The following is a 14,244-nucleotide window of genomic DNA, read 5'->3' as shown; positions in this document are numbered from 1 at the left end:
GATCTCGTCCGAGCAGCGGAAGCCGGAAACTCGTCACGGGCTCGAGTTTATTCAGGGGTTGGATTCTGCTGTGAGCTCATGAATTCAGCCCGGATACAGGTGAGGGACGTGACGTCACAACCAGGACGGCGGGAAAAAGAAAAGCGTTTCTGGGTCGAGGACATTTGTTCTGTACCTTCAGGGAGTTTGAATATGCGGACCTACAAAATAAATTGGTAAACGTAATTTAAAAAATAAGATAAAATAACTACATAACATATAATTAATAAATAAAACTGATTAAGAACAAAAAGCCCCAAAAGAAACATGACCTTTAACGTGGAGACTGAACCTCTGACGTTGTGACGTAATAACGTGCAGGTGTGTGTGTGTCATCATTTCTCAGAGTCCAGATATTCTTTTTATTTTTGCCTGTGTTCATTCAGCTCTTATTCTGAAGGGTCCGAGCGGAAGTGTGTTCGTGCGTGTGTGTGTGTCTTGACGGCGTCGGGAGGAGACGGAGCATCAGACACGCAGAAGCTGGACCGACACATCTGGACCGAGAGCGAAATCTCTGGAGCGGAGACGCGCACGAACGGAGCGCGGGCGCGCGGACAGGTGCACAGCTGTGTCTCCTCAGCGTCATCCCGTGACCGCCAAGCCGGGCTCGCGGGCATGGCGGAGGAGACCCGCGTCATCTACCACCTGGAGGACCAGGACACCCCCTACCTCGTCCGCATCAACGCGCCCGCGGAGCGCGTGACCCTGGCGGACTTTAAGCACGTGCTGAACAAACCCAACGTGAAATTTTTCTTCAAGTCCGTGGACGACGACTTCGGGTGAGTCACGTGGTCCGTGCGCTCATTGATCCGTGGTCGGGTGAGTGTATTGTTCCCGTCACGCGATGTTTGTTATTCTTAAGGTACAATCACCCTCCTGCGCATGTCAGGGTGGAGCAGCTGAAGCTGACCCTCAGCAGCAGCAGCAGCAGCAGGACCTCAGGCACCTAACAGGGAGCGCCCCCCACCTGCCTCCTGTCCAGGTGGAACAGGTGTTGTCCCCTCAGAGCTTGAGGTCAGAGGTCAGCCTGGAGCCACGCCTTTGGCGCCATCGGGGGTGCTCCGCCCTCTTTCCAGTCCTACACTTGGAGAAACCTTAAGGTGGCAGCAGCAGAGCCCGGTCGGAGCCTGGTGCTGAGCTGCTCCACCCGATGCTGCACCTGTGGCCTCGGGGTCAAAGGTGGGCAAGTCCGCTGTACCGCACGTGTGCAGCAGCTGTGGTGGACAAGGCGGAGACTGGGTGGTTCTTCCTGACAGGAAGTTCTCTGGAGAACATGTTGCTCCGCTTCATCCACCCACTTTCAAATCTGTTCACATCTGTGGCGTCCCCGTGACATCGGGCTCCCCAACATGTTCCCGCCCTCCGGTCTGAGGGTGGCGCTCCGGGGCTCCTTCTGCACGTTTCACTTACTCTGGTTTTTGCTGTTTTCACGTGAAAGAGCTTTTATGGAGCGGCGCTGTGACGTGGGCACGCTGCAGCAGGTTCCACGCCTCAAACTCGTATTTGTATTTGTGTGGTTGTAAACCCTTCTGCACACACAGGTCACAGTCTGTGCAGTTACACACTGCTGTGTGTCCAGCAGTCCAGCCTGTGTTTCAGTTTGAGCTCTCCTCATTTTTATTCACTCATTTACTCTGAACAGCTGATGAAACAACTGTTTAATAATCTGAGCTTCTATAATCCCTATAATCACTCACACACACACACACACACACACACACACACACACACACACACACACACACACACACACACACACACAGGGCTTTTATGACAGACTGTACGGCTGCGTGGAGATGCAGAGCTGGTTTCAGGGCTCGGATTATAACCAGGTTCAGGTTTGGGGGATGGTGTCTGTGACTATGTGTCCTCACAAAGATAGGCAGACCAGCACATGTGTGTGACCCCTCTCAGCTGATGCTGCGATGATCGATCGTTCTGCTCAGTATTGATCTGTGACTCTGAGTGTAACAAAGAGGAGGAGAACACCCGGCGGGGTTTGTGTCCCCGCCACAGCTGCAGTAATACTCAGATTGTGAATATGAGATGTATGTAGCAACCATAACACCGCCCACTTTAGACCCTCAGCGTTGTTGTCGTGATGTTAGTCCAGTTTGTTTGCATCTCTCTCCTTCTAATTGGCTGCCCCTCACAAATATGAGGTTTTGATAGCAGGTGGGTGTGGCTTTTGTCTACCTGATATGCCCACATGTGCTATTAGATATTTTTAGAGTACTTATGTTTAATTTTCTTTCATGGCTAATCCTGATGTGTTACAGGGTGGTCAAAGAGGAGATCAGCGATGATGACGCCAGGCTGCCCTGTGTGAACGGACGGGTCGTCTGTTGGGTCAGTAACACACGAACATGGTACAGCTGAGTTTATGAGGACTGTTGACGATGATTGAGGACAAACTCTAAAATCGTTCCTTTGTCTCAAAACGACACAGTCAGCCAAAGCACACACCTGCATGCACACCTGCAGGCACACCTGCATGCACACCTGCAGGCACACCTGCATGCACACCTGCAGGCACACAACAGCTTTTTTCAGTCACATTAAAAGACTGAAAACACATTTTGTTGTGTTATTTATTGGATAACTGGAAGACACTGAATGGATTCTAATTAGAAGCTTCCCCACTCTTAAACCTTTATTACAGAAAATTCTTTGTCCCCACAATGTCAGTTGTAATTTGTGTCCTCACAGTGGTGGTAAACAGGCACAACTCGCACACAAACACACACACAGGTGTGTCCTGAGCCTTCAGGTGTTCATCATGTCTCTCCTTGCAGTTGGTGTCATCAGACACCTGCCAGCTGGATTTCAGAGGTTCAGATGTCCAGTCTGTGGTCACGCCCACCAATTTAGCCCCGCCCCCTATAGAGAGGACAGGTGGTATCGGAGACTCCAGACCGCCATCCTTCCAGTGAGTACACCGGGGCCCAGAATGCAACACGTGTTGTAGTGCAGGCCTCAATGCTGACAGGAAGTGATGTCATGTCTGTCTCAGTGCTGCCACTGTGAGCCATGATGAGCTGCAGGGGTCAGAGGTCAAACCTGCTGTTTCAGAGAGGCTGCAGAGGAAAGATGTGGGTGAGCAAGGTAAGATGCAGAGAGAGAGAGGTGTCACCTGCACACCTATTAAACAGTGACAGGCATTTCCTGCCATCTGCTGATTGGCTGTGGTCTCTACAGGTGATCGCCTGAATGGCCACGCCCACTGCCCAGCTGATAAGAGGGGGGTGGAGCCAACAGGTGGCGGCGACAGTTCATCGACCCAGCAGAGCAGCGAACTGGAAACAACCAGTTTCTGCTCCTCTGAGGAAGACTCAGGAGGAAGGTCAGTCTCACTCACAGACACGCCTACCTGTACCTGTGAGGACCCTCAGTGAACTCTGACCTCTCGATGATGCTCATAATCAGCAGGTTAACACTTTCCCTCTGCTTTAAGTATGTAAGGTAAGCTCATGACATCATCAGCAGACCTCGCTGTGATTGGTGGGTTTGCTATGACATGCACTCGCCGCCCTTGGGTCTGCTTCTTCTGCTCCAGTAATCCTGTTCACACGCCGCTCTCCTTCTCCTGCTCTGATTGGCTGCTGCAGGTCAGGTGACTAGCGCTGCAGTCTGTATTGTCCCGCAGATAAAAGCGTCCCAGCTCATCCATGAGCAGAAATAATGTGTTCCCGCCTCTGTCCGTCCGTTTTTGCAGGTTTTCTCTGGATTTTAGATTTTTTTTAGTTTTAAATTTGAGCCTCGCAACATTTTTATGAAACATCGCTCACAGGTATGTGCATGTCACCTTTCTTTTAATGATCATAGTGATAAAAATAATCATGTATTTATTTGGACTTAATCTGTGAACAAATGATGTTTATTTTGATGACTGTTGTTAAACTTTCATCAATAATTTTTAATATTGATGATAATAATAAATGACAGCGACGACTTTTAGTCTCACTTCCTTTTATTCATTTTATTAACATAAAATCAGACCTTTCGGACGTTTCCAAAAACAGACAGTGAAGGTAACAAAGTGATACCCTCGGCACAGCGGTGATGCTCTGTGGCGTGAGTCGTGACACGCTCGTTTCCCACATCCTGACCAGACAAAGAAATTAGTTTGGCGAGGAAACGTTTCCCCCCGAGAGCCGACTGAAGCTCAGCCAGCGAGGCTCGATGTACAGCAGGCGTGGCCAGCTTCAGCTTCCCGATGACGTTCCTAAGCCAGCATTCGGGATACACACATATACACATAAAGGGGGAAACAGGGGACTGAGAGAGGAGCCGAGACAACAAACAAGACACAACAGATCTCAGTGAAGGCGCGTGGGTTCGTGCGTCCGCTTTCCTTCAACACATCGAGCTTTTTTCCTGTTTGTTTGTACAAATATTTACATTTTGTCTTAAATTTTTCCCGACTGAGTGACCACGCCCAACCACACAGGTATCTGTAAGCTGTGAAGTCAGTCGGACTGAACCAGGTGTGCTTCCCTCTGTGACATCATTTCAGGTTCAGCCAATCAACAGAGCAGAGCAGCTCCTCACCGCGTCTCATCAGGCGTCAACGCCGCCGCCACCGGAAACCCAAAACACAGCGGATGGAGAGGGTAAACACACACACACGCACGCACACTGACATCAGATGGCGTTATTGACAGAGTTCAGACACTTCCTATTTTTTCCTGTAACAAACGACTTGATTGGTCGGAGGCCATCGGCGCCTCCTCAGCTGTGGCGGCGCTGCACAGGAAACAGATGTGAGTTTTCAGGCGACCTGTGGGAGTGTGCAGGGTTCAAAGGTCAGACAGACGGACCAACAATGGTCAGGGTCACTGTGTGGAGGCCTGTGGGGTCTCGTGCGTTGGTTACCATGGTGACAACATTCCTGCTCTCAGGTGATTTGTTAATCCTCACAGGTCAGGTGACAAACCAACTTCAGTGAAAGTCTTTTCTACTGAATTCTAATGCAGCGGTTCTACTCACATCTGCAGGCTGGTTTTTGCCTCCTCGTACCTGTGCGCACACGCAGGTGCTTTAATGTGGGCGGTCTTTGTGACCAAAGCCGTCTGACCTTTGAGCTCACGGAGGTCAGAGTCAGTCATGTGACTGGTCCAGGCTGACAGCAGGTGCCGCTGATGAGTCGGTCAGCTGACTCAGGACTGCGGACACCTGTGGACTCTGTCAGTGACGTTACCTGATGAACTTCCTGTCTGAGGGGGCCGTCCTTCACCTTCCTCTACTGTCTGTCTGTCCGTCCGTCTGTAACTGTCTCCTCTCTCTGTCCGTCTGTCTGTCAGTCTGTGTCTTTCAGCAGTGTCACTGACTCCACCATGTCGCTCAACATCATCACTGTAACTCTCAACATGGGTGAGTACGCTTCAGTACGGGTGAGCGCTGCTGCCGATCACACCGTAGCCCCGCCCTAAACCCTCCCCTGCTTCCTGTTTCTCTGAAACTCCAACTGGACCAAAAGTAACTTGCTGCTTGTTCAGTCACAGCTGAAAGCACGAGCTGAGCAGCACGCTCATGCAGGAGCACAGTCAGAAGTCGCCTCCTGCAGGACATTAGAGAGAACGCAGGTTTAAGAAGCTAGAGTTATTATGGAGCGGCTGTTAGCTCGCAGTGACAGGGATGTTTGCACGTAGCAGCAGAGCTCAGGGTAACCCTGCTGTGTGCCTGCCTGTCTGTCAGAGAGGTACAACTTCCTGGGCATCAGTATTGTCGGTCAGAGTAACGACAGAGGGGACGGAGGCATTTACATCGGCTCCATCATGAAGGGCGGAGCGGTGGCGGCGGATGGACGCATCGAGCCGGGAGACATGCTGCTGCAGGTGCCGCTCATGCCGTTTAATCCGCTTCCTGTTTTAAAGGTGGTGGTGAGAAGGCTCACGATGCTGTGTCGTATGTGTGTCCGTCAGGTGAACGACATCAACTTCGAGAACATGAGCAACGACGACGCCGTCCGAGTCCTCCGAGAGATCGTCCACAAACCGGGGTGAGACCTTTTGCTTCATCCGTAAGTTCGCCATGGTAACCAAGGCCGATCACGTGGTTTAAAGTCAGCTTTGATTTATCTGACAAATGAATCCGTGCGGGAGCTCAGGTGTTTTTCCTGCGTCGCAGTGGAGACGCTGCATCAAAGGAACGCTTTAACCAGACCGTCGAGTCTGTCAAAGCGGTCAGCTCCGAGTTGGGGTTCATCCGATTCTGCTGCTTTGGTCTGAATGAAATTAACAGCAGGTGCTCTGAGCTAGTGTTCGCCAATCTTTTGGAGCCACGGCACATATTTCACATCAGAAAAATCCATTACAGTTACTGTTTAAAAAGGTGGTATTCAGAATACAGTTACTTGAAATGAATGGATTACACAACGGTCTTTTCCTGTTTCATAACTTAGGCTGTCCCCTCTCCATCTTTGGTAATTTCATGCCAGTGGAAACCCAAATAAAACGCTCATTGAGAGGCTCTAATGCCTGTACAGCCTTACCTAATGTCCACCTGCTGTTACTCGTTTATATTAAGATTTAAACATCTAGTTGGTGTTGGTGTGGAGAGTAACCTTCAGTAATGAATCACACAGCAATAGGACATTTATGTAGTTGTAAAAAGCATGATATTAAGTAATCCAAAGTATTCAGAATACGTTACAAAATACATTTTGGGGCATGTGATCTGTAATCTGTAGTGGAATACATTTTAAAAGTAACCTTCCCAGCACTCCTCCTGGATGGCATCTACGTATCATTGCTAGAAGGTTTGATGTGTCTCCCAGCACGGTCTCAGGACCATGCAGAGAGATGGGCAGTTATGGGTGGACAGGGCCGTAGAAGGCCCTTAACCCATCAGCAGGACCGGTAAATGCTCCTCTTTGTAAGGAGGAACAGCGTCCTCAGAGCTACAGACCTCCAGCAGGACACTGGTGTGAATGTCTCTGACCAAACAATCAGAAACAGACTAACGAGGGGGGTCTGAGGCCCCGACGTCCTCTAGTGGACCCTGTGCTCACTGCCCGGCACCGTGGAGCCCGACAGGCATTAGCCATAGAATACCATAATTGGCAGGTCCACCAATGGTGCCCAAACTTTCCACAGACGAGAGCAGGTTCACTCTGAGCACATGTGACAGATGTGAAGGGGTCTGAGAACGTTATGATTTCATACTGGGTATGGTGGGTTTGGTGATGGGGAGAATAGAATCACATAAAATAGAATAGCCTTTTATTGTCATTGTGCACATACAATGAATATTTTGGGCAGTCATTGGCTGTGCTCTGCCGTCACTGATGGTCTGGGGAGGCATATGGTAAATGGACTGATTCTTATATAGTGCGTTTTTACTCTCCTGGAGTACTCAAAGCGCAGTACTCCAGGTTACAAGACGAACTGCCAACTCTTGAGACACGGTCGCCCCATCCGAACGAGAGGGGCACAGGTGGAGGGAGCAGAGGTAGTGATGGTGGAGGACTTTGAATACCTGGGATTGACCATCCACAGAGAGGTGAAGAGGAGAGTGCAGGCAGGGGGGGTGGGTGGAGGTGAGTGTAACCGAAGGAGAAGTTTGTTTGTTTTCTTTTTATTGAGCATCAACAATGTAGTACGAAGATATACATGTAGCAAGGCCACAATGCTCCTTCTATATATCTACCCCACCCCAAGAACATGTTGGACAGCGATCCAGAGGGGAAAATTTAAAATACATAAATGAATAAAGTGAATTTAAATGAGGTGCAAGGAAATTCACCATATTTGAAGATGTGCACTTAAAGGGAAGTTTGCACAAAATTAATCACAATCACACAGAAAAAGGATGTACGGCAGCTGTCAAGCATCTATCAGGTGGGTTTTAATTTTCTCTAAATGTTTTAGCGATGTATCCCAAACAGCAAAGAATCTCTCCTTCGACCCCTTGAGAGCGTACTTATCTTTTCCAGCTGTATGAACTGTGTCAGGTCACTGAACCACAGAGCCGCTTTGGGTGGCTTCTTTGACTTTCAATGCAACAATATCCTTCTGCGTGCAAGCAGTGTAGTGAAAGCGATTGTGTTTTTATGACTTCCTTAATGTTCCATGTCCTCAATGCCTGGAGAGACTGGTCATTAAACACATCAGAGCTGCTTTTCCACCATCCCTGGACTCGCACCAGTTTGCATACAGGGAGAACCGGTCAACCGAGGATGCGATCGCCACAGTGCTGCACACATTACTGAAGCACTTGGAACACAGGAACACCTATGCACGGCTCCTCTTTGTAGACTACAGCTCGGCTTTTAATACCATCCGGCCATACAAACTCCGTCCCAAACTCCACCAACTGGGACTTAACTCCTCTCTGTGCAACTGGATTGTGGACTTCCTCACTAACCGTAGACAGAGTGTCAGAGTGGGTAAGAACACCTCTTCCACCCTTGTGGTCAACACCGGTGCCCCTCAGGGGTGTGTTCTGAGCCCTCTGCTATACACTCTCTTCACCCATGACTGTATTTCCTCCTGCGCGTCCAATCTCATTGTTAAGTTTGCAGATGACACTACAGTGCTCGGACTTATATCCAACAATGATGAGACAAACTATAGGACAGAGGTGCAACAACTAGAGTCATGGTGCCACGACAATAACTTGGTCTTAAACACCAAAAAGACCAAGGAGATCATTGTAGATTTCCGGAGGAAGGGTCATAACAACCATCTGCCTCTCTTCATTGGCAGTGAGGCGGTGGAGAGGGTGAGCAGTTTTAAATTCTTGGGGGTAACTGTGACTGAGGACCTGTCCTGGGGCAACCATATCACCTCAGTTGTACGGAAGGCCCAACAGCGCCTCTACTACCTGAGGAGACTGCGGAGCGCACACATTCCCAGATCTCTGATGTTGAACTTCTACAACTGTGCCATCAGCAGCGTTCTGACGTATGGATTTCTAGTGTGGTTCCCCAGCTGCACCAAGGCCGACCAGCAAGCACTCCGGCGGGTGGTGAAAGAAGCTGGCAGAATTATTGGAACAAGTCTGCCAGAGATCAGTAATATCTTCCCCACTCGCTGTCTGAGGAGGGTGCACAGTATCCTGCGGGACCAACATCACCCTGCGCGCCACCTTTTCCATCTGCTGCCCTCAGGGAGAAGGTACAGGTCTATACAGGCCAGAACATCCAGACTGGCCAACAGCCTGTATCCACAGGCTGTGAGGCTCCTGAACTCTCTGCCCCCCTCTCACGGACAATAACCATATCCAACTTCTTAATAGCAATGAACTGGTCTGCATTGGTGCATCATATCTTTATTCTCTTCCCCCTCCTGCCCCCCCCCTCTTTCTTAAATAGATAACTATCATATCTGATATCATATCTCACAGTACAATAATATTGAATGGGTTGCATTGTTGTATTTTGTCATGTTTCTCAGGTCTTTGTCTGAATTTCTACGAACATTATTGCTAAGGATTGTCTTATTGCATTGGAGTCACACTGGGTTAAATATGTACACTTGGGTTTTAAGGGGTATTTATTATTTTCTTCTTTTTTTTGGGTTGTATGGAAGCCCCAAACGCAATTTCATTGTTCTTGACAATGACAATAAATAAATAAATAAATACTAAAATAAATACTAAATAATACTCTATCTCTAGCACCAAATATACCCATAGCTGCATTGGGTTGAAGCTCAACATTCAATGCTTCAGACAGTGTTTTGAAAATTGCTTTTAAAGTTGGACATGACCAAAACGCGTGTTAAATCTGCAGAGGGATTTCTACATCTCTCACAGCTTGCATCTATGTTTGGAAATATTTTAGCCAGTCTTGCCTTGGAGTAATGAATGCAGTGTCAAATCCTGAACTGTATGATGTTTAATTTGGCACAGAAAGTGCTGTTGTTTACTCTTAAAAGAGCGCTCTCCCAGGTCTCCTCCTCTAAGTCCACCCCCAGCTCATCCTCCCAGTCCGCTTTGATCTTTGGCATTGTTATTCTGAAAGGAGGCTATACAATTACTAGTTCTTCAGATTAGACCTTTAGGCTTAAATGTCAGGTTCAACAGATCATCTACAGCAATAAGTAGAGTTATATTTGGAAAGTCAGGGTTATGATGCTGAAGGAAGTGGCGAACTTGAAAGTATCTAAATAAGCTGAACGAGGGAGGTCAAGTTTGTGTGACAAATCCTGAAAACTTGCCAAGACACCGTCTATGTACATGTCAGAGGCTGCTGTGTGAATAAAGTTACAGTTTGAATAATGACCGATCTGTGTCATCTTCCTTTCAGTCCGGTGACGCTAACCGTGGCAAAGTGTTGGGATCCGAACCCGCGAGGCTGCTTCACGTTGCCGAGAAGTGAGTTATCGTCGGTATTTGTTTGGCACACAAGAGGTGTTACATAAAGTAAAATGATTACATGACACATCCAAATCTCCACAGGCGAGCCAGTCCGTCCCATCGACCCTGCTGCCTGGGTGTCTCACACCGCCGCCATGACGGGGAGGCTCCTCCCACTATACGGTATTACACCCACCATCCTCTGCACCTCCCGTCACCTGTCCATCAGATGCTAACCTGCTACTTTTTTCCAGGCGTGAACGAGGAGAACCACCTCAACATCCACAGTGACATGACCATGGTTGTCAAGGCGATGGCCAATCCCGAGTCTGGCCTGGAGGTCCGAGACAGGATGTGGCTGAAGATCACCATCCCCAACGCTTTCATCGGTAAGAAGTCCGGCTCATATTTTGGTCTGAATCCTGGAACCGTGACCTTTAACCTCTGATGACCATCATGTGTGGGTTCAGTCACTTAGGAAACCTCATCGTCTCGTCTTCACGTACTCGCTCTTCGCTCTGACCTGGTCTCCGCCCTCAGCCGATCCAGACCGTCCCTCCACTCTGTGACTTTTTACACCACCAATGTTAGAGCTACGAATGACGTCCGTCACACACAGTGGCCCTTTGTGTGGTACCCTCAGCTCGTTTAGCCTGCGAGCCAGCGCGGTTTACCGGGACGTGGCCGCCGGCCGAACCCACACTCCCCTGTAGGAGCAGGCGCTCGCTCTGGTATCCCCGTGTTGGTGTTGTTCCTGAATCGTCAAAGCTAACGTTGGTCTGGGTTCAACATGGCAGGTGACCTGTCACGTTGTTGTGATGTCATTGTTTTGGACCATGGGAACAGCACCGCCCCCTTTTTGGGATTTTTTTCCCGAGGGGACAGCAACAGGTTTTTTTCCACATTGCTATGACATCACAACAATGTGATTGGTCACTGGCCATGTTGAACCCAGACTAACGTCTTGATGCATTCTCAATCATCCAGGAAAGTAAATCTCCAAAATGTTGGTCCAAGTGACTTCTTCAGAGAAGACTGAAGGAAGTCACTTGGATGAGTGACGAAACGTTTCTCCCACAAAACGCTACGTCCAGATGAACAGAATCAACTTTTTGGAGAACCCAGACTAACGTTAGCTTTGAAGTTCCAGATGCGACAGCAGCTAGCAGTACTAGCGTAAGAGTACGGAGAGGTATGTCGCCCGCGGGGTGCCATGGTAGCAAAACCATCATCATCAGTGTGCCAGGCATTTTTTAACCACACTGAAGTGTGCGGGTCCCGAGATAAACCCTTATCAGCTTTGAGATGAGCAACTAAGGTTCTAACCAATGAGAGCACAGGATACTACACTGGTAGTAAATACGCTGGAGGGTTACCTAGGCAACCACAGTGTGCTAGCGAGGAGCCGTCAGACAATGAATGGCGCCCTGTGAGGACGTTCACTCCACGAGGCTCGGAGAGCGAGCAAGTACCAGTTAGAGCTGGTTCTGGTTCCAGGGACGTTCCTCGGATCCCCGCAGAGCTTTGGTGGCTGGACTGCAGCGAGGGCTGGTTTTAGGAAAGCGGGAAGTAATGTGTGCCTCACCTTTGACGGCCTCCCTCCGCCCCTGCAGGTTCAGACGTGGTGGACTGGCTGCACCGCAACGTGGATGGCTTCATTGACCGACGCGAGGCTCGCAAGTATGCCAGCAACCTGCTGAAGGCCGGGTTCATCCGACACACCGTCAACAAGGTGACCTTCTCCGAGCAGTGCTATTATGTGTTCGGAGACCTCTGTGGAGGTGAGGGCAGGAAGTTAAAACCATTTCATAATAAGAGCGTGAGTTTGAGGTTTCTGCTGCGCTGATCATGACTCTGTGCTTCCTCCTCAGACATGGCTGTGATGTCACTGATGGATCAGGAAGGAGCCTCCACACGAGGGTCTGACTGCGACCAGCTCACCTTCCCCTACCAGTACCCCATCCCCCACCCCTACAGCTCCCCCCACCCGCTCCACCAGCTGCCGGCCCTTGGAGGAGGAGGAGGCCCATGTAGTGAAGGTAACAAACGTGCTCGTGTACAAACACTCGCAGTGGGTTCTGATTGGCTGTTACTGATCAGCTGGCCGCTCTTGTCCAAATATGGTCGCTGTGAAATGACTGACATCATGATGTCTGAAGTAATGATGGTTTGTTGTGACCTCACAGGAAGCTGTAGCAGCGGCTCGAACTGCAGCGATAATCAGGAGGAAGGAGCAGGAGGGAGCGAATTGAGAGCCTCCAAACAGGAAGCGAGTGCCTCTCCTGAGAAGCGTCTGGAGGCGGAGCCTCTCAGTGACAGTCGTGTCCAGCGACCTCTGAGCTGCTTTGAAGACCTCCTGCCGTCATCTAGAGGTCAGCACCATGACCTTCCAACAGCCCAGCCTGGAGTCTCCGCCTCCCGCCAGTCCTTCCGCATGGCCATGGGAAACCCCGGCGACTTCTTTGTGGATGTCATGTGATCACATTGGGAACTGGAAACGTTTCCGTGATTATAAACTGTTGAGTTCGTAGTTTGAATGAAGCTGATTCAGGAAAGTTTGCTCTTCGTCATATTTAGATTTTATTTATGAACCTCCACTGTGAAGCGGCACACCTTTGACCTCACCTGCCTCCAGCACTGTCCAACCCGCCATCCTCACGTGTTTGAAGATCGGAGCAGCTCAGAGGCCGGGAGCGTTTGATTTGATCCGTTATCACGTCAGGACCTCGCTCTGAGGCTCTTCTGTTCTCCATCGACGCGGGGTTCTCTGGTTCCTGTCCGTGAGGATGTCGCAGAGGGAAAGCTGAGCTTCGTCTCCAGAAGTTGCTGGATGTTGAATCGTGTGCCGGGTTGGGCTCGACAGGAGATCCAAACCGGAAGCAGAAGCAGGTTCAGGTCAGCGAGAGGAAACGGGAACTAACTGCAGATACGCCCTGCCAACCCGGCTGTCGTCCGCAGGCCTGCAGGTCCAGCAGGTCCAGCAGGTCCAGCTCACTGACGGTTCCTCGAGTCCGTGCTGACCCGGTTTCCTGCGCACACTTCAGCTGCTCGTGTCTTCGGGTCACTTGTTTATTAGTGACAGCAGAGTGAATGAGACGTTTGAAAGTATAGAAAAGCATAAACACCAAACCTGAAAGAAATAAAAACCCAGTGAAACCAGCAACATGGTCGGAGGATGGTCCTTCTTGCTCCATCACAGCTTTCAGAGAAACGCTGTGTGTCCTCTGCAGACATTTGAGTTGTTTAAAACAATAAAAGTCTTTGAAATGTGTGAAATGCTTCTCTCCGATCTGCACGCTGAGCTGATTACAGTAGGCTGTTTGAACGATGGGTGGCGCTGGACAAAAACTACAAAACACAGAGGCCTCATGGGCCGTGAAGGCTCTGTGAGACAGGTGAACACCACCCAGAGTAAGAATCTGGTTAGATACCAGTGTGTGTTACCTGGCTTCATGGACAGATAGAGCTGGGTGAAAATGTATGCTATGTCTTCTGATGATACTGCCTAAGGGAAGCATGTATAATGTAGGGCAGAGCTGGTCAGAATTGTTTTGTTATTTTTTATTCATGTGGATATAGTGCATATGACATAAATATCACAAGTTTATTTTTAAAACAAAATAAACGTGTTATTTTTCATGTGATGTGCATTTATAGACATACATGTTCAATATCCACATGAATAAAAATAATAAAGTAACTTATTCATTTATACCGGTAGTGTAAAAGTCAAAGACTAGGAAATATTTTCCACGTGTGTGACCAATAAAGGTTATCTTATTATTTGAAAAAACAATCTAGAACATGTAAAAACAGAGAATTGTGTCAGGTGACCCCGAAGAGCTTCAATCTGAACTTTTCCACTCAGAAACAAAACACGCCTCTTTCATTACTGCGTTGTAG

The 14,244-nt window shown here is 49.2% G+C and overlaps 1 protein-coding gene across 1 annotated transcript; it reads left to right on the top strand.

Moving 5' to 3' along the window:
- The first annotated feature begins 654 nt into the window (after positions 1-654).
- On the top strand, positions 655-12,820 carry dvl3b (dishevelled segment polarity protein 3b). Its single transcript, XM_085370618.1, has 15 exons — positions 655-818; positions 2,319-2,388; positions 2,835-2,968; positions 3,053-3,144; positions 3,238-3,382; positions 4,556-4,652; positions 5,343-5,412; positions 5,737-5,876; positions 5,964-6,040; positions 10,292-10,359; positions 10,444-10,524; positions 10,596-10,730; positions 11,955-12,122; positions 12,213-12,380; positions 12,528-12,820. The coding sequence occupies exons 1-15, from the start codon at positions 655-657 to the stop codon at positions 12,818-12,820; spliced, it is 1,902 nt and encodes a 633-aa protein (XP_085226744.1).
- The last annotated feature ends 1,424 nt before the right edge of the window (positions 12,821-14,244 follow it).

This window comes from Diplotaxodon limnothrissa, linkage group LG14 (genome assembly GCF_057381915.1).
Source record: "Diplotaxodon limnothrissa isolate DT_005_m linkage group LG14, D_limnothrissa_male_GT1.1, whole genome shotgun sequence".
In the NCBI taxonomy this organism is placed as follows: domain Eukaryota; kingdom Metazoa; phylum Chordata; class Actinopteri; order Cichliformes; family Cichlidae; genus Diplotaxodon; species Diplotaxodon limnothrissa.
The sequence above is the reverse complement of the archived record's forward strand: the minus strand, read 5'-3'. Positions and strand labels throughout refer to the sequence as shown.